This window comes from Aythya marila (genome assembly GCF_965140915.1).
Source record: "Aythya marila genome assembly, chromosome: 27".
In the NCBI taxonomy this organism is placed as follows: Eukaryota; Metazoa; Chordata; class Aves; order Anseriformes; family Anatidae; genus Aythya; species Aythya marila.
In genome coordinates, this window is record NC_139068.1 from 5,034,090 (window position 1) to 5,052,701 (window position 18,612).

General features: G+C 48.2%; 1 protein-coding gene across 6 annotated transcripts in view; it reads left to right on the forward strand.

Annotated features, from left to right (window-relative positions):
• The window catches only part of GATAD2A (GATA zinc finger domain containing 2A), a 64,047-nt gene that overhangs the window by 24,667 nt on the left and 20,768 nt on the right, over nt 1-18,612 (forward strand). For 5 of the 6 annotated variants that reach the window (XM_082780004.1, XM_082780003.1, XM_082780007.1 and 2 more), the window contains exons 2-3: nt 4,321-4,395; nt 13,936-14,207. In XM_082780004.1, coding sequence (XP_082636130.1) covers nt 13,945-14,207 — 263 coding nt within the window. In that variant the 5' untranslated portion in view covers nt 4,321-4,395; nt 13,936-13,944. Of the gene's footprint in view, nt 1-4,320; nt 4,396-13,329; nt 13,490-13,935; nt 14,208-18,612 lie in introns of those variants that run through there. The other variant, XM_082780005.1, reaches the window with a different exon arrangement.

The window sequence follows — 18,612 nt, forward strand, 5'->3', positions numbered from 1 at the left end:
CTTTTCTGCCTCCCTGCGAGGTGGCACCTCGCTGCACAGAGGCTGAACCCGGAGGGTGGGCGGCCGGGGGGGGCTTCGGGAGCTTTCTCCGGGGTCTTGGGGCATGCAGGAGAAGTTAGAGAGCAATTCTTGAATGTTTGGTGAAACGCTAACGTGCTCCAGGTACCGAGTGGATTGGCACATTCATAAAAAGCCAGAGAAGTGCTTTCCCACTCCATGATGATGGCTTTTGTATTAACACAAGTGCCGTGACTATTATTTCCATCCAGTGGCTCTTCCTAGAATTCTGTTGAGACGCCTGCAGGCAGGAGGCTGCATTTTTGGAGCGTACAGAAGTGCTTTCAGCTGAAATTTTGGTGCTTAAAACCCCCGCTTGATACTTCTGTACAGCTTCGGGTTCTCTCTTTAGACCAATGCTTGGAAGGCTTCACTCCCGTATTCAAAAATGTTTATGGAAGTAAAGCCTGAGCGCATGAGACAGAAGCTAGCCCCTCGTGTGTCAATATTTAAATTGAAACGTGACTCCTTTTTCTGCTGACCAGTTCGCTCAGCCTTCCAAAAAGTACAGAAGTTTTCTTATCTCGGTTGTTTGAGGAGGCATGTGCAGCAGCAGTGCTGCACGGGGGTACCTGTGTCACAGTTTCCGTGCCTTAATCTTCTTATAGAATCTGGAGCCCGTCTTATTCTGAAAATATTAGATTTTTAAAGCCTTCTTTTGCATGGTAAATCTCTTGAATGTTAGCGGATCGTAATTTTTCCAGATAGTGTTGCAGGAATGCAGCGGCGTTGCTAGAAATGCAATGCCTAGTTTTACCGATCTACAACTTTCAACATCATTTTGTAGAGGAAAAACCTTCACCAAGTGACAAAGTCAACTCTGAACAAGTAGCTGTGATTTCTGCTCTGCTGGTGAAGTCCAGTGCAGTGCCTGGTGGATTTCCTGAGTGTTTCACTTGGTACAGTTTTAAAAGTTGCTGTATCAGAGTGAGAACCGTGATTCTCTTCAACTGTCGCATCCCACCTTTGTAAGCAATGCTGGAGAATTGGGATATTTTTCAGAATACCAAATGCTGCTGGGCTGTGACCGTCCTGCCATGCTCGGAGTTGGAACAGGAAAGTTTTCGGGGGCTGAAACTTGCGGTTTGCCCTGACTCAGAGGGTTTGGGGGATGTGGGCAGGGGTCAGCGGGGTAACACCGTGTCTGTTGGGTGGCTGGCTTTAAACCCAACGTCTTGGCTCGGCCGCACGCTGCCTCCTCCTGCAGAGAGGTTTTCTGATGGAAGCACTGTCAAAACTTGGAGCTGCTGTTTAGACAGAGTTTCACTTCCGAGCCTTAACCGTTTAATCGCCCGCTTCCTACGAGAAGCCCTAAATAGATGCCTTAAAAATAACTCCTTCAACACACTTTTACAAACATTTTAACCTTGGTTTTCTCGGCGCCGTGCAAGCCACCTTCCCGTGCCGGAGAACCAGGAGGAGGCTGCGCCACGCAGCGAGCCCGGTGCTTGGCACCCGGGGCCGGCCAAGGAAACTTCCACGGTGTGGGTCAGCGCCGCCAGCGTTTTGTGGCAGTGAAGCAGTTAAAGTGCTCCTCTGGTGTCCTCGCAAGATGAAAACTATTTTAGTCCCATGACAGGAGCACTCTGGGAGCCGAGCGCTCCGCTTCGTTAAAAATGGAGGCCGGCCGCAGGCTCAGGAAGGCGACTCGGCAGCTCAGACTTCCCATGTGCACAGCATGTCGGAAGGGAAGAATCCTGTTTGAATCCTGTTTGAATCCTGTTTGCACCAACCTCCCCCAAAATCCCGTAAAACCCTGCCACCAGCCCATTTGTGTCGCCCCATTCCTATTTCTCGAGGAGGACTTGGAGACGTGCGGGCTGTCCCTGCGGCGTGGGCTCCATCCCTCAGCCTCCCCTGCTACCACGACCTTCACCGGTCCCACCAACACCATCCCCACCATACAAATAACTCCTTTTTCCCCCCTTTTTATTTTTCCCTCCCCCCTTTTTCCCAGCAGCGTCACAACTTGTGGCTTCCTTCTTGCTGCAGTAGTGTTGTAGCTGCTGATTAATGCGGCAGCTCCTGCTGCGACCTGGCATAATGTGGGTTGCATTTTGGAGGTTTTGGCGATGGAGGAGCGTTGGTTCACGTCCTGGCCAGGCACACGAGGAGCAGCATGGAAGTACCGCAGTGCCCATCGCTTGTCAGACCCCTGTGAAGGCCCTGAAGTAGCTCTAGCAATGGTTTTCAGTGGGCTACTAATTAGAAAAGCGTTGGACTAATAGGATGAGCTATAATTAGCAAGACCTGCCCTCTAGATGGCTAATCAGGGCCCGCACGCAGTTGCATATCCATTCATTAACTTTCCATATCTGCAATTCCGTAGCGATGCGTTGAACCTATTGGAACCTTTCGGGGTGCTGAAAATAGTAAAGCAAACGAGTCGAACGGGGCGGGATCTCCCAGCTTTTGGGACAAGATGACCTCTGAGCTCGCCGGAGCTCCTTTGGTGGAGGTGACCGACCACAGGCGGAGCGTGCCGGGGACAGTGATCCTTTGGCATCTCCTCCCCGTCCGGCAGGGAGGAGGAGGAGGAGAAGTCGGTGAGCTGTTGTCCTGCCCGCTGGACAAAAGAAAATAGCTCTGCACAACTTTCTGAGGAGGGAAATGACTCAGAGTTCTTGGTGGCTTAGCTAGAAATAAGAGGCCGAGCTTCCAAGGAGTCGTCTTGGCAGCCGGTGTGCATCAATTACAGTGCTCCACCTCCAGCCCAACGCTGCTGCCCCGTGCCGACACCGGCTTCGTGTCGGTGTGCGTGGTGCAGGGCTCGCTGCTGGCATCGTGGCTCCTGTCGTGGTGTCTGCTCTGTGCTGGGTGCTGATGGACCTCCTGCTGCAGGCACAGGTTGCTGCTGGCCCTGTTTTGTGGTGAAATGAGCTGGTTTTACTGTGCCGGTGTGTGCGCAGGCTCTGTTTCTTCCCTCCGTTTCCTAGCGAGGGAAGAACAAGGTGCGAATGTCATGTGCTGTATGTGCAGGGTGATAAAAAAGGTTTCTGCAGGGCATAAGCAAGTGTGGGCCAGCAGGGCTTGGTCTGGAGTAAAAAAGCAGACAGCATGTGAGCATCATCTGTGTGAGGATGTTTTTTGTATGCTCTCCTGTAGGAGCAAAACTTGGCTAAGAAGTCCTTTCCTCTCTGCTTCTCTGCTTTATGTTGGACTTCATGGCAGCTTCTGCAGGGACCTGGGATGTGTCCTCAGGTCCAACCACGAACAGGGGACAGCTGACTTGGTCTGCGTTATGGGGGACCCCATAACCCCACCAAAACCTCCTTAGAAATAAATGCAAAGGAGCGTTGCCTTCATGTCATGTCATGGCTATTCACTGCATAATCTCATTGCACAAACCAAAAACTAGCTTTGCTGTTGGGTGCTGGATGGAAGAGGTGAGAGGAAAGATCTCAAGGACAAGGAGGAGGACCTGGAGCTGCCTCGAGCTGGGAGCTCGAGTACAGAGGCTCCTCAAGAAATTCACTCAAGCTACAAAGCTCTTCTGCCATCAGCAGCGTCGTGGCATTGAGCCACAGTAGCCTAAACCGCTGGACAAACACTGCCTTGTTTGCCGCATCTCGCTGCGTCGCAGCTATTAAAATGCTGGTCCAGGGGCCTGCTGGCGTGTTGGGCAAATGAAAAGCTGAAAGCAGCTGAAAACCTTTATGAAATGAGACGTTTATTTTTGTCAGCGTTTGTCTGTATAGCAGCGTGCCTTCTGAGGTCATGCCACAGTCGGTTTGGGGAAGAGTAAATAAGTTTCCTTCGGGAGATGCGTCTTCAAGTGGTGCTCCCCTGCCTGCGTGCTTGGCCCTGTGCTGGCCTGGGGCTGCCTGGAGGCTCACCCCATGGGAATGATGTTGGAGCAGTATTTGGGGACAGGGATGTCCTCCCCTAGCCAGGGAAACAGTCAGTTAGAACGGGGGATGTTGGTTCCTGGGGTGTCTGGGGCAAACCAGGGGTACCAAGAAGCGGTTGGCTTCCCCTGGGAAGAAGCAAAGAGTAAAGAAATACAGAGCAAGAAAAGCAGTCATGGAAATACTTCTCTGTGTGCTTTTTGTTTCTAATCCCAAAGCATTGGAACATGAGCCTGACTTGCAATTCCTTTCCAGTTCAAGTAATAGGATGTAAAAGATGTGGTCTCATCACCTTTCACACAGGCAGTGGAGTTTTAGGACTGCTGTCTCATGAGCGGGTGTGCTTCGGATGAAGGCGGTGGGCATGTCACCAGGGAGACTAAAGGAGTACTAAACTACTTGTCTTTTCCCTCAGGACCCTCTGCGCAGTCAATTTCAGCCACTCGGCCTGGACAGGACCCCAGGTGGAACCCATGAACTTCGCTGACGGGTAGGAGTTGTGGGCGGGTGGTGGAACTGTGCTGCCGGGTGTTTTTTTTTTTCTACCTCTGCTCCTGCCTCGTCCAGGATGGCAGAGCTCAGATGCTAAACTTGGACCTGGATTTGGTCCCCGTGCCTTAACCAAACGTTGCCTTTCACTTAGCGTTTAATCAACGCTCCAAAGTACGTAAATCTCCGCAGCTTGCTAATGGGCAAACAAAGAAGTTTCGCTTCCTTTTAGCTGGGCATTCACAGCAGCTGCACGGTATTTTCAGTCTTGAACAAGAAGAGAAGCAAACACAAGCGTACCGAAATTCTTCCCTTGAGACTCCTGTAGATTTTCATCATTTGTGCAGCCCCCAGAAGAAAAATGGTGAATGGAAATGAAGTTTCTGCCGCTAGCTTGTAGCTCTGGCAGTGATCTAATGGCGTACTTGAAGTAACGCAGTAGACAGCTCTCTGGAGCAACTGTCCTGTGATGGTGCTCACCCATCTCACCGTGTTGTCAAAGGAAGCATTTTAGAAATAGTAATTTATAGGATTTGTCCAATGGTTGTCTTTGTTTTGTTTTTTCCTCTCTAAAAGACATATTGTCAAGGCTCTTGTGATCAGCATTAAGCATTTCTGGTCCTTGCTTCTTTTTTTTTTTTTGTTTTTTTTTTTTTTTTCCTAGTGTAGGTGTTGATGTTTCTGCTGGTAGATTTACTGATTACTTCATTTTCTATTTGTAAATAGTCAGCTTCAGAACTGAGCCAGAGCCCAAACTTGTGCATAGTAGAGCCACCTTTCATGAGACCCAAATGAAATCATAAAAACATCCTCCTTAATGACATCAGTCAGTGGTGAAGGAGTGGGAGTAGCAGTGAGAGTAGTTGTATCACTCTCACACTTTGACGTATTCACCACAGTTGTGGAAATTTCTTAATCTGCACTCTTGATCAGTGACTTAAAGCACCTGAAATGCAGCTCTGTGAAGTTGTAGCCATGTGTGCATAAATACTATCTTATTTTGCCAGTTCAGCTTGTTACCCAAATACTGCTGCTCTGAACCCTTATCGAAACTCGTGCTAACTGCTGTTCTGCACTGAGGAATCTCGGTGATTTCTCTTTTTTTTTTTTTTTTTTTTTTTTTTGGTAATACAAAGCCCAGACATAGTCATTAGCAGACTTCCTGCCCAGTAGTTTCTAGACAAAAATAGATCCATAAAACTTGGGGGAGAATTCAGGTCAAACAAATCCCTCAAGTAGTGGCTGCTAGTAGTACCCTCTAAATAAATGCCTTTACACCCAAAGCAGTGGCCCTTAGAATTGATATAACATCCAAAATCTTTTCAGAAGAATTAGGCTAGTGGTTGGAAAAGAATTAAATTCTTTAAGTCGCTCAGATCTTTCTTTTAGTGCCCAGTCCTTTGTATTCATTTATACCAATTCCCTCTATGGTTGGGCTGCGGCTGTGTTAAATAATTAATATTGGGTTGAATGAATCCGGAGTGAGGCCCTGCTCGGGCAGGGTGATGCTGCAGCCCGTTGGGATGGTCTGTGCACACAGAGCCTCTCCTCCTTTAAGTTTTTTAAGACACAGAGGAGCGAGGAATCGCCCGTGTTACAATACGCACAGCATGCGGTGCTGGAAAAGCTGATTGTTGTTGTGACGGGGTATTTAACGATGCTAATTTTGCTGTTCTTGCATAAAATAAATGAACCAACCTAGATCCCTTCTTTAATAAGAAGCATACGTGAAATGGGGGGGTGACTTGATTGCAATCTACAGTGCTGTTACTTAATATTTAAATGAAATTTAAAATCGAATTGTAGTCCTCTAAGCAGTAGGTTTTTATTTCTGAGTCAAAATAAACACGGGATAAACAGTTTTTAATTATTAGCTAGTATCTGCGAGGGGCTGACGTGAATGGAGAATCCACACGGCAAAGGGAGGCAGCATCCTACCTGCCAAGCTGCACCAGGCCACGTGCTGCTGCCTTTTAAACAAAATGATTTTGATTCCGTCCTTTTTGCTTCAGCCGAATTCCCTGGGGGTGACAATGAACCCCCTCGTTGCTGGAAGCCTTGCAGCTCTGAATCGCGATGGCAGAGCGTGAGGAGAGCTGGTACCACCTCACCGTGCTGCCGGGGCGCCCGCATCCCCGCGGCGGGGCCGTGAAATATGGCTTGGAGGGCTGGGTGCTCTCAGGAGAGAAGAGCACCACCAGTAAAAGAGGCTTAGGAGAAACGCCTGTTCGCTTTATGCAAGATTTTAAAAAAAAAAAAAAAGCATTTTTTTTCCTAAGATCACTCTGACAGTGCTTCTGTGAGGTTCTCACAGAATTCTAGCAAATTAGATTGACTTTTACGGGCCGTAGCTATTAGATGTTTAATATAATCTATATGGCACATTGAGCTTTCTGTTAGGAATTGTGACCACTTCTCCGATGCACACGGCGCTTAGGTAATGATTAGAGTGCAGGTTTCCTTCACAAACGGAGCCAAACCTTGCATTAATAGCGATTTTCTTTGTAAGGCGAGTTGACACAAAAGCGATGGAAGGCAGACTGGTGACTCCTTGTGCAGTGCGACTCCAGCTTCCAAAGTCTCTTTTCTGGCCAAAACCAGAGCTTAACATTTGTGGTGCTCGGAGCTTCAGCGTGCTCCTACAGATGTTTGTCTGTTAATTTTGGTAAATATTTAGTCAAACGAGGGCTGAGCTGCTTCCTACTGCGCTGCGGGCACAGCGCTGGGGCTGGCTGGCGCCGCTGCTCCTTGGGGTGACAACAAAGCCAGCTCCTGCAGGCCCAGGGTGTCGGAGGGACCCTTGGGACCCCCACACCCCGAGTCCCAGCTGTTCTCCCTCAATAATCTGTCAGGCCAGTGCCCCTGAGATGCTTTTCTTCTGGAGCCTGTGGGCAAGCCGCTGCCGTGCCGCCGGCCCCTCGCCAGCCAGAAGTGCTCCCTGCCACGCTGCACGATGCCTCGCACCCTGGCACGCAGGAAACTTTTGTGGGCTCCTTCTCCTTTTAACCACAAGTACTGAGCAGCCCTCAGCAAGGTCACTTATCTTCCCCCGCACGCTCGCAGCGAGGGGAAACGATAATCATGACAGAAAAGGGAGGAGGGGGGAGGGTGTCAGGGCTGCCGTGCCCGGGAGGTGCTGCCGGGCCCCCTGTGCGTGAGCACACGCGGCTCAGCCGGCACGGGAAGGGTTAAGGGCTGCCATTTTGTTATGTAACACCCTTAATGGACATATCGGTGAATGGCACCAAAATGGCAGGGCTTAACCCTTGGTGGGCTGCCGTGCTCGGCCGGCCCCGGGGCTGCCAGCAGGCCCAGGGCGTGCTGTGGGTGCTCTGAGGGCGCTGGGCGCCCTCCTGCCCCTCGCCCCGTTTTGAGGGGACCTGGGCAGCAGCTGCCCTGTTTGTGGGGGACGTGCTGTGGGGAGCATGGTGGGCACAGCCAGGGGATCCACCTGCATCGCCTCAGCTCCCTCAGCAAAGGGACAGGCTCTGAGGTGCCCAGGGGAGCTCAGGTGTGGGCCTTGTGCTGTTATTGCTATTATTTTTTGACCCCTCTGTTATCATCCTTCCCCTACTGCATTAATTCTTTTCTTTTAAAGTCAGTTCTTAATTTGGATATCCGAAGTGTATTTCTCTAAAAATTCATACAACAAGGTCACGAGCTCCTGTGCGTGCACATGTATGCACATTAATACACGTGCAGACATGAACACCTTCACACAGCGGTACACACACAATCATTTTTAACAGCTGTGTCAAGGAGATCTCACTTCTAGCTTCGTTATCAATGAGTATGTAGGGGAAAAAAAAAACATGCTTATGACATAATTAAGCTCAGTTGAAACAACTTCTTACAGGAACTTTGCTGCATGCTGCTAGGAGAAATTAATTGGTGGGCATGGTGGGGAGGGGGTGTGCGGGTGGTCCGGGCGGCCGCACTTGCCAGAGGCAGTGCTGGGTCCAAGCGACTGCTGAGCCAGAAACTTTGTGAAACTTTGTGATCAGCTGCATTTAGGGAATATCCAAAGCCATCTCTGACTTCTTTTCACTCAGGGGCATTGACTTGGATGCGTCTTAACCTCCCCGTTTCCTCTTCTGTAACCTTGCTTCTTTTTTTTTTTTCTCCTTTCCTTTCACTGTAAAAGTTTCCAGATCATGCTGGGAAAGAGGGTTGTTGATCTTTGTTTTTGGCTACCGAAAAGGGTGAATATCGCGTAGCCGGACAGGTCCGTGTGCGGCTGCTGTGGGATTCGAGCTCGTCTGCAACTGGTCTGTGCTGAGCCCATATCTGCTGCTGGTGCTCACCAGCAGTGTTGATTCTAGCAAAGCCTCAGGATGTAATTTTAACTCCAGCCCTTTTTATTTCATGCTACCAAGTTGAGCTAAATAGTAGGGGAAGAAAAAAAGTGAGCATAAGTGCTTTCCTGTGAAGGAATTACTTGAAGTTTGTATGAGGAAGTTATAAATCATGAATGGGAGTGGAGAAAGGAGGCGATACGGATAACTGAGTGTGATGCAGGGAAAAGTGGAAGTGTACATTACAAACAGCAAGCAAAGCGTGCTTTTTCTTTCCTTTTTTTTTTTTTTTCCTTTTAATTGTGGTTTCGTCTCCATGCACGGTGTCAGCGTTCCCTGTGTGTGCTTGTGCTCCAAACCTGTTCCGGCTGCTCCCCGGTTGCCTGGAGGTGCCCTGATGGGGCAGAGCCGGGTGAGCCAGGCACGGCTTCTGCAGCTGTTTGGGTTTATTCCGGGCTGGATTGCACATCTGGAAAAATCAGTACGGAGTAATTAATTTCCCAAGTCCCAAACTGGAACTTTCTGATGTTTTCCCCGTTCTGTAACTTTTCCGGCAGAGGCAAAAACAAGCGAGCAGGTGACGGTGCAGGAGCTCCTAGCCCCTGGCACCGTGTGCGATGCTCCCCAGGCTGGCAGACCTGTGAACTCCAAGGAGGTTTGGGTTTTTCCTGTTGGCAGAGTGCTCAAAGGGCAGCGGAACAGCACGGAGGACTTAATTTCTTGATGAGACTTTGGGCTGATCAGGTGTAATTGTGTGGCCTGCAGTCCGAGGAGTTTACAGTGTTTTATGTTGCTCACTAAACTGCCTTTTGAATTGATCATAGTGGTTAATCTGTTACAGCGACGGCACTTAAAGCTGAGCATTTGCTGCTTAGGTCCTGGGCGCTCCGCCCCAAGCTATGCTGTTCCTTGTAATAAAAAGCAGAACCATCCATAAAAACTTAAAATTTACTGCATAGCCCTGACTTACTCTTCCTTCTTTAAAATAAAGGTACAGGCGAGTTGAACCAGAGCTGTTTACTCTTCACGTTGGTCCTGTTGCTGTTAGTGGTGGAGGAGCAAGAATGGGGATTTAGAGAATAGCTTCAAAACTGCTGTGTTATCCTTGAAAGAGCCTGGGTATTTTTGAAACATCCAGCTGATTTATTCCCATCTGGTGGAATCAATTGGTGAGATGTGATCTCAATAAATTCAGTGGACTTGCTGGAACATGGCAGAGAATACAGGCTTTGAGTGCACAGATCCATTCCACCTTCTTTTTTTTTTTCCCTCTTGGTTAAAGTTGTGAAATCTAAACACAAACTCTGTTGTGCTTCGGGACTTGCCCTTTTTGTCTGTGGGAGTTAGGAGGGGCTCTGCGTCTTCCCCCACCCCAACAGACAGTTTCCGTCTGGGAGTGGAGAGAGGAATTTGTAGGAGCCAAGGTACTGGGGGTACTGGTGAGGTGCTGCTTCGCAGTGGTGGTAAAGGCTCATCTGATGGCTGGCGTGCCATCAAACCTGCTGGGGATGATGCCAGATCTGCCCTCAGGAGGGAATTATCTCCCCACCTCAGCTGGGGTTTCTCTAACCCCCTTGTGTTGTATAAGGAGCAGCTCACATCCTTTTGGGATGTCCCTGCTGGTGCTGGTGCCCTCTTCCTCCTCCTCTTCTCCCAGGGCAGGCTTCTGGTTTCAGTCTTCTCCTTCAGGTCCTGAGTTTAGGCTGGTTTGGGAAGCGCTTTGTAGTTGGCCACTGTGTGAAATCCATCCTGCAGAAGACTTGCTGAACTGACCTACTTCAGTGGTGCAGGAGATGAGGCCCGGTAACACAGGTGCTTCCCATAAAAGCCTCTGACACTACCAGTTTCCCTCTCTTTCCCTGAAAAAGGAGGGAGAACGACCTTTTTAAGAAATCCTCCTCATTATTTTTGTCCTTTTTCTCCTCTCCTTCTCCCAATGCTACACTTATTTTCCTGTAGGTCTCTCCGCATGTGCATCCATATCAGCAAACTTTTCTAGTACCATTTCCCAAAAGGGTTAAAGCCACTATTTTAGGGCTCATCTACAATAAATACAACTTAATCAGTATTGCAGGGGTAGGGGAACCGTGGAAACAGATCTTTCTGTGACAGTGTGTATAAACCTTGAGCCTGCACCTGCATTCTTCGGGTTTAGCTGTAAAATCTTGGTGTAATCTAGTCCCAAGGTCTCTCTGGTAACGCAGGTCTGCACAACGTGCTGTTTCCCTTGTGCTACAAATACTCTTCTCCCTAGCAATTGCTGTTCCAGTTGCTGCCTTCCAGCCCACGTTGTTGTGACAAAAATGCTGTGCTGTTAACAAAAACTTGGGCTGAGTTTTGGTTTGCAGAAAAGTTACCGTAGCAGCAGCAGCACCGTTGCTCCAAGGAGAACTGACCCTGTGAGCCTCCTGACAGCCAGTACTGAACACACGAGGAGGATGAAACCTTTTCCAGCTCAAAGTTTGGGTTAACTATCTGGTAAGGGAGCGATGATGATGTTCCAAGAACAAGTGGCTGCTTCTCTTTTGGGAAGGAATTGCAGGGTGCCAGGTAGTGCTGCAAAAAGAAATGGGTTTAATTAACTGCTCGCAGGTGATGCAGAATTTCCAATGTCCGGCCTTGTGCCGGCTCTCCTGGAGCTGGAGATGGGGGAGACCTGAGCCAGTGGAAGCTGCAGGGCTTGGCCATCAGCAAGGCTGTCTGCCACCGGGCTGTGTCACGTCGTGGAGAATCTGTAGTAGGAAAGGGTTTGTTGGGAAGGTGCATCCTGCGTTTTCATCAAGGCTGACCTGTGTGAGGAGTTACACACAGAGGGTTTGCACCTAGAAATGCTGAGTGGGTTGCCCAGTGTCTGCCTCTCTGTTGCAATTGTTCATTACCTGGTTTTCTGCTGCTGCTATGATTTTGGCTGTGTAATATTTCTTACATAAATTCACTGCAAATGCAAGATTTAGACTGTTCCCATTGCCTGTGATGTTAGTGCAGGTAAGAGAGATGGAGGTAGGAGTGTGCAGAGTTCTGCCTGGCAGCTCTGCCTGTGGTCTGGTGCGAAATATCCAACCGTAGCTCAAAGTACTGCTTCTCCCCAACCCAATCAAAAATGGGGATAACGAAGTAGCAGCAATTACATCTTATTAAATGCCTTTAAAACTTGGGGCCTGAGTCCCTGAAGGACAGAGGCACAGGCTGCTGTAGCCATCGGATCAGCGCAGGCTTTGGGAGTGGTGCTGCTCATCCATGCGAGACTGCAAAATATGAAGGTGCTGAAAATGACCCCAGGTCGGGCATCTTTTTATTTTTTATTTTAGAGGAGGTTTCCTACCGACTAAGCAGTCGTGCTCCTGGAAAGTCTCTGCGATCAGTGGCTAATCTCAGTATATGTGAGCTGGCTGCTAGCAGGCTGGGCAGCCCGTTGCTTTAGCTCTGGGGTCTGGTGCGTTCGCAGCGAGTTAATGGGAGCAATTTCTGTGATTCCTGGTCGGGTTGTTGGGTTGCTCGTTCAGAGCGAGGAGCAATCGCCTTGCTGCCTTATTGTCAGCAGAGGCACTTAGAGCAAGGGGCTGGCTGCACTTCCAGCTGTGCTCTCGAGGTGCTGAGCCCCGCGTGGGGTTTGGGAGCCCTGGGTGCTGCTGGCTGCCTCTCGTGTGCTGCATTTACCTCTCAAAAACACCAAAATCAGCTCAGCTTCAGCACAGCACACTTTCCTTTCCCTGCTGTGAGTTCAGGCACGGTCGGGCTGGCACAGCAGATCAGCTGAGCGGAGCTGCTCCGTGCATTGACTGATTGTCATCTTTTCTTTTTTCCTTTAAAAAAAAAAAAAAAATAGAAAACAACACAAAAATTCTTTGTACAACACCACACGGAGAAACTTGCGGTCACTTGCACAGGGCTTACACCACCAAAACTGCGATTTCACCTAACGCTTTATGATATTGTTGAATAACGGGGGGCTGGAAGGAGGGAGGGGGGGGTGAGCAGAGGTTAATTACGTTGCATAATTATGTTAATCTCCCAGCGCTAAAAACATTTCAAAGACTTTGTCCAACTATTGTGCATCGGCCTTGCTCTTGAAATCTAGTTTAAGGGGAGGGGAAGGGGGGGGGGGGGGGGAATGATCTGGGATGGGAGGAATTCCTAAAATTAATTAATTGGGAATGCAAGGGGGAGGAGGGGGGGGGGGTGCTCCCCCTTTTTCCCCCATGCTACCTCCTTGGTGCCTTGAGCGGAGGAGCATGGAGGAGGAGGAGGAGGAGGAGGAGCGGGGATGCTGCGGGCGCCGGCGGGTGCCGGCCGGGCGGCGGGGTTAACCCCGCTGCGGGTTGCCTGCCGCCGGCTCAGACTGGTTTCTGGAAAGTGCTTTGTCTCGCAGGCTGCATCCTGGGAAGGGTCATGTGGAGCCCAGTGATGTCATGGGATCAAAGCCTGACTCAGCTCCGCGTCCGAGGGGTGTCCGCAGGTACCGAAGTGCCGGCTGCCATGGCGCAGCCCGCCCGGAGCCGGGCTCCCCGCGCCGCTGGCAGGCGAGGAGTTAAGCGTGGTCCCCCCCAACCCAGCCTTCCTCTCGCCAGGAGGGGAGAAAGTCTTCAACTTGAGCGGTTTTATTACAATGGCAGTGCCGTAGCGCCTGGTGGCAGGCTGTCAAGAAACATGGAAGCCTCTCTCCACGCAGGGTGTGGTGGTCCCGTCTCCCCGTAACGCCCGCTTCCCGAAACTCGCAGCCGGGCTTGGGTCCTAGGAGAGACGTGGCAGCGGTCCCAGGGAGATCCTAATCTCGAATTTTGTAATTACGGTTATTTGCATGTGAGGCAAATACATTCGTTCTTCCTGCTTTTTGGTAGCGGTCCAAACTTTTTTTAACGTGTGTGTAAGGAGGGGGGGGCGTAGGGGTTGTGTGTTCTCCCGTGCTCTGGTGCAGGCTTTTTTTTTTATTATTATTATTATTATTCTTCCTGCTTCTGGTTTATACTCGGAGGGGTCTGTGTGTGTTTTCTTGTTTGGCTTTTTTGTTTGTTTGTTTTTGCTTAACATGAAAAGCTCAAGTACGGTGATGCTGGGTGCTTAATAGCTTCAGCCTGAGATGTATGTTGAAGATAGGGCAAGTGAGCGCACCAGCAGAACTTTTATTGCTCTTTCTGAACTTCTTTTTGCAGTAACCGATGTACTTTGCCCTGTTTTGAAGTTAAGGTGTTTTGTCCCACTTACTTTTTTCCAATGTACTTAACTCGTTGTGTCTCCTCTCTCCCCAGAGCCTCACAATGACAGAGGAAGCATGCAGGACACGAAGTCAGAAACGAGCCTTAGAACGTGAGGTAACGCATAACGATGTGGACAGTAAAAAACTAAAAATGGAGAAAGGACTATTAGGAACTGATATAACTGCGGAAGGCGACATGAAAATAAAAACAGATCCCGGAGCTGGAAAAGTGCAAGGATTATTAAAAAGCGGAGAGGTGAAAGCAACCATTAAAGTGGAGGTTCAGACGGGAGATGAGCCTGTGGACATGAGTACTTCAAAAAGGTGAGTTGTGACCTGCTGCTGCACTTGTGCAGTAGCACTGGGGATACCTGCACAGGAAAAGGTGGTCAGATGGCACTGGGAAGAAGTTCCTCGTGTCTTAAAGGTAGCAGGAATCAAAATCTTCAGTGTAAGTCACAGCTCCGGCTCTTGGTGTGACATTCAACAGCTACTTCAGTGTAACTTCCCTCCTGATTTTTATTACACGAGCTCTGACGGCAGTGGCAGCTGTGGTGAGCAGCTGAGTAAAGAAATGTAGTCTTGAATAGAAAAATGTACAGGTTAGAAAGAGAACGCACTTTCAGCTGCTGATTGAGATTTAGGTGAGGAAGAAGGTTGTGTTTTTTTAATTGAGCCGTGATATAGGGAAAAATAATAGATGGTAATTGCCCAAACAGAGGAGTTTTAATTGCGACTTGATTCTTCCTGACAGAGTGTGTATGGATAAGTCTGACATTCTCTTTAGAGTAATTGGTGGATTTTGACACTGGAAATACTGTGAAAAGACATCACCCATCTGCAGCAGTTCTTTGTAGGACGGGTTCTTAGCACTTTTTTGAAGGTCCAGCCTCCTTAAGATGTCTGAATTCCGACATCTGAAAGCATGAATTCAAAGTTGCTGATCACTTTGGAGAATCTTATTACAAAAACGTAAGATGTTTCCTTTGACTTGGATTTGAGATATACAAATGAATCGCGTGGTTCTGACACGCAGATGAAAGGGCATCGCTTTAAAGGCAGATTCCAAGTCTTCCGCCGTATTTCTAACCCAGATTCCATCTGTACCAGGATAAAAACTCTGCCACCCTGAAGACCTTACTTTATTTTTAGTGCAGAAAGATCCAGCATGTTGAAGGGGAAGTCAGAAGCCTCGTTTATTCCCCACTCTGCCACTGGCTGATGTCGGAGTGGTAATACCTAAGAACTGAGGCTTGTCTGTGCGAAATGGGTTAAACAGTTCTCAGGGTGATAAATCTGTATCTGCTTGGATGTGAGCTATTACAGCAGTGCAGATTTGAGGTGAGAAGCTGAAAACATGAGATTCTTATCAACTGCACAGGAGTTATTGGGAGGAGGGGTGCTTATGAGTGCTACTGGGAAAATTGGTATCTTCGATGTTTAATGGCAGTTCAGCTGTGAACTTTTCCCGACTTCTGATGCCTGAGAAGTAGCGCAGATCGCAAGAGCCTGGTAGCTTTATTCAAATATTGCTTCGGTATCTGTAAAACAAGACCTTTCCCATCGGCTTAATTGAGGCAAAGTGAGGGTTTTCAGCTTTCTGCAGAAACCTTCTGCAAAAGGGACGATTTCTGCGAGCTGCTGAAGTTGATGGTTAGGAGGTACTCACGTCTTGCCCAGGAAAAGTTGACGGGGATGGTAGATGACTTGCACGTCAAGCAGTTGTGTTGTGCTGGCTAGGAGTAATCTCTTCAGGTATCTTTTGGCTTAATCACTAACTGCTCATTAGCACAAGTATGCATACTGTGATTTCTGAAGAATATCTAAAAAGATTGCTCATACCAAAAAGCTAATAAATTGGAACCAGGTATCCTTTCTCTTTTGTTGTACTACTTGCCCCCACACGCATGTGCTCTTTGTGATTTTATGTTTTTGAAATGCGTGCCAGTGTTTATGCTCTGTTTGTGTGCTGCAAGGCGCACAAACAGGATGATGAACAAGGAGCTGTACACTTAACTTCCCAGAGAGCATCTGGAACAATAACACCTATTGAGATGAGATGAGAGAACATCCTCTTTCCGTACAGCCTTCTCGTTTCAGGTGGTAATAGGATATTGTTGTATTTAGTTTCAGCAAGAAGGGAGAGGAGGCTTCCCCATACAAAAAATATGCTCACGTAAGGAGGCAGTCTGATCCCAAGTCCGCTGAAGTTAATCATAATAAATATAATTAAGAATTTGGTGAGGTTTCAGGTAAGCCCTTTGGATGCTGTTTGTAAGTTGGAGCACCATTCATAACCTCTATTCATACAGTGCTCTTAATAGAGAGGGGTTAAACCCTGCGTCTTCCCATATGGCAAAGAGTGAGCCTGAACGGTTCTGCGAACTTCTGGAAGCAGCACAGCAGCTCCTGAGCCTTTGGGCTCGGCTCCTGCATCCTGGTGATGCCGTGCTCCGTGCCGGGAGCGCTGCCGACCAGCCTCGGGATGCAAACACCACCCCGGGAATGCAATCCGAGTCTGAAGATGCCTTTGATATAGAGGAAACTTGTCTCTGGATGAATCTGATCCCTTGCATGTATAAGAGTACAGTTGGCAATTGTGGGGAAGGGAAAAAAAAAAAAATCCCTTATGAAATTAAGTGAGGGACTTACCTTCCAGACCTTTGATCTTCAGAGGAATTCAGCTTGCAGCTTTCATAATACCCGTGTTTTTAAAGCAACTGAGCTGATTTTCTGGGGAGATGAATAAAGGCTGTTGCTTAAAATGACTGAACTACTACAGACTTCTTGGTTGGGTAAATTCATGCTTCGTGATGTATGGTGTTTTGGCTTTTAAACTTCCTTAATGCTTTTAGAACTGAAAACATAATATTTTCCTTGGAAAAGGTGGCCCAGCAATAATCACAGTTTAGCTGACGTAAAGCTGATTGAATGGATTATCTTTCTGAAATCAGTTGATTTTACAAAATTTGAAATATAGCCCTGGCAATATCTGCACGTTAAACTTGAAAAATGCATTTCTCTTAATTTTTTTTCCTAAACCTTGAAGTTAAATTTAAAAATAGGAGCTGGTTTGAGCACATTTTCTGATGCCAGAAGAAACAGAAGAAAGTCTGTAGTGGTGGAAGTCTTTGATGAGAGGTCACCCAAGGCCAAACCAAAATCTTGCTCCTCTGCACGGCGTTTTTGCAGCGCTGGGAGCTAGCTATGCTGGCGTGTAATTAAGCTGGACCCACTGCAAAGGAGGAATGGGAGGAAAGAAAGAGTCGTCCCCTTTTGATAAGAACACGTACCCTTTGCAGTGGGATGGTAAAATCGTGTCATGTGTGAATCGCTTTGCTTTTGAAATACGCTGATCTGCGTCACTACGGGTGCTAGAGGGAACGTTTGTGTCCAAGCTGGTTGAGTTGTACCCTCTGACTGCTCCTCCAAGCTCTGCTTTCCCTTTCCTCTCTTCATCACTCCGTTCTTTCCTTCCCCCTAAGCACAGAAGTCTCCTACCAACGCTCACCCTGAGTTCAACATCAGTTGTTTCCAGCTGAGGCTGGCACCTTTTCCTGGAGCCTGCCTTGGATCACCCTGCCTGCTGCATCACGTTGCGTTTGTTGTGCTCCAGGTTCAGTTCCCTTCATCTGTGCTGCTTTGTCTGGCACTTGGCTATGGTGGTGTTTTTGGTGGTGGTTTTTTAGTGGTGTTCCCTGAACCAGACAAAACAAACCAGTTGTGCATGCAGGCCTGGTTAAGCTCACGATTTCTGGTCTACTCATAGAAAGCTTGGGTAGAGACCACGAGTTGTCTTCCCGGGCACGATCTTATCACCTGGCCAGGAGCTGCTGTCCTCAGACGTGTCTACGGGGGCAAAGTCTCCTCTGTGCTGGAGGGGAAGCACCAGGATATCCCAAAACACTGAGGTAACATCTGGCAAAACCTTGCTCATGAGCTGGGATGGGAGCACGGACTGATGAGAACACAACTCAGCCCCATGAGCAGCTCTGTTGAGTTTGGTTGTGCTATCTTAAACCGAATCTTCAAAATGACAGTAAGTCTCCAAATAGGTGACCTCAAAATGGGTTTCATTTCAGAATTGTCAAAGCTGAGACTTCTCAGGGGTACAAGAAGAGGGAGGAGGCAGGACGGTGGTGGTGTTACGGCAGCGATGGTGATATTTTTAATAAAATGTAAATAGAAGAGTTGGCTTCTGGTTTGACCACCGTGAGCTGTACTTCTGCTACGGTGGTTGCGAGGCTGTTTATATCGTTAGCTTCTTTCATGGGAGCACCCAAAAACTGCACGGTGTTGTTAAATAGCTATCCCCAATTCTCACTTTTTGTTGGTAATCTCGGGGTGAACGTCTCCTGCGTAAAGCAAACCGGAAGATTTCTTAGGCAGTTGAACATTTTGCTGTTTTCCTCTATTTATTTGTCAAGTGTTAAATTTGAGTATTAACTACCTCGTCTGCATTAATTGCAGCTTGATCAAAAACAATTTAAAACTGGTTGATAAAAAAATATATATATATATTTTTACAGATTCTGTATCAGACGGGGTCTCAGTTGTTTAAAAAATCATCCACAAATTACTCTATTCGTTGTGTTGTATTACTCACATCAAGCTCGAGTCTGGATTTTCCTTCCAGCAGAAATAGAAGCCTGGCTAAGCCAAAAAGTCTGCATTTGATACGTTTGGTTTATATTCCCCCCAAATTGCTTGCACCCTTCTGTTGTCTCCT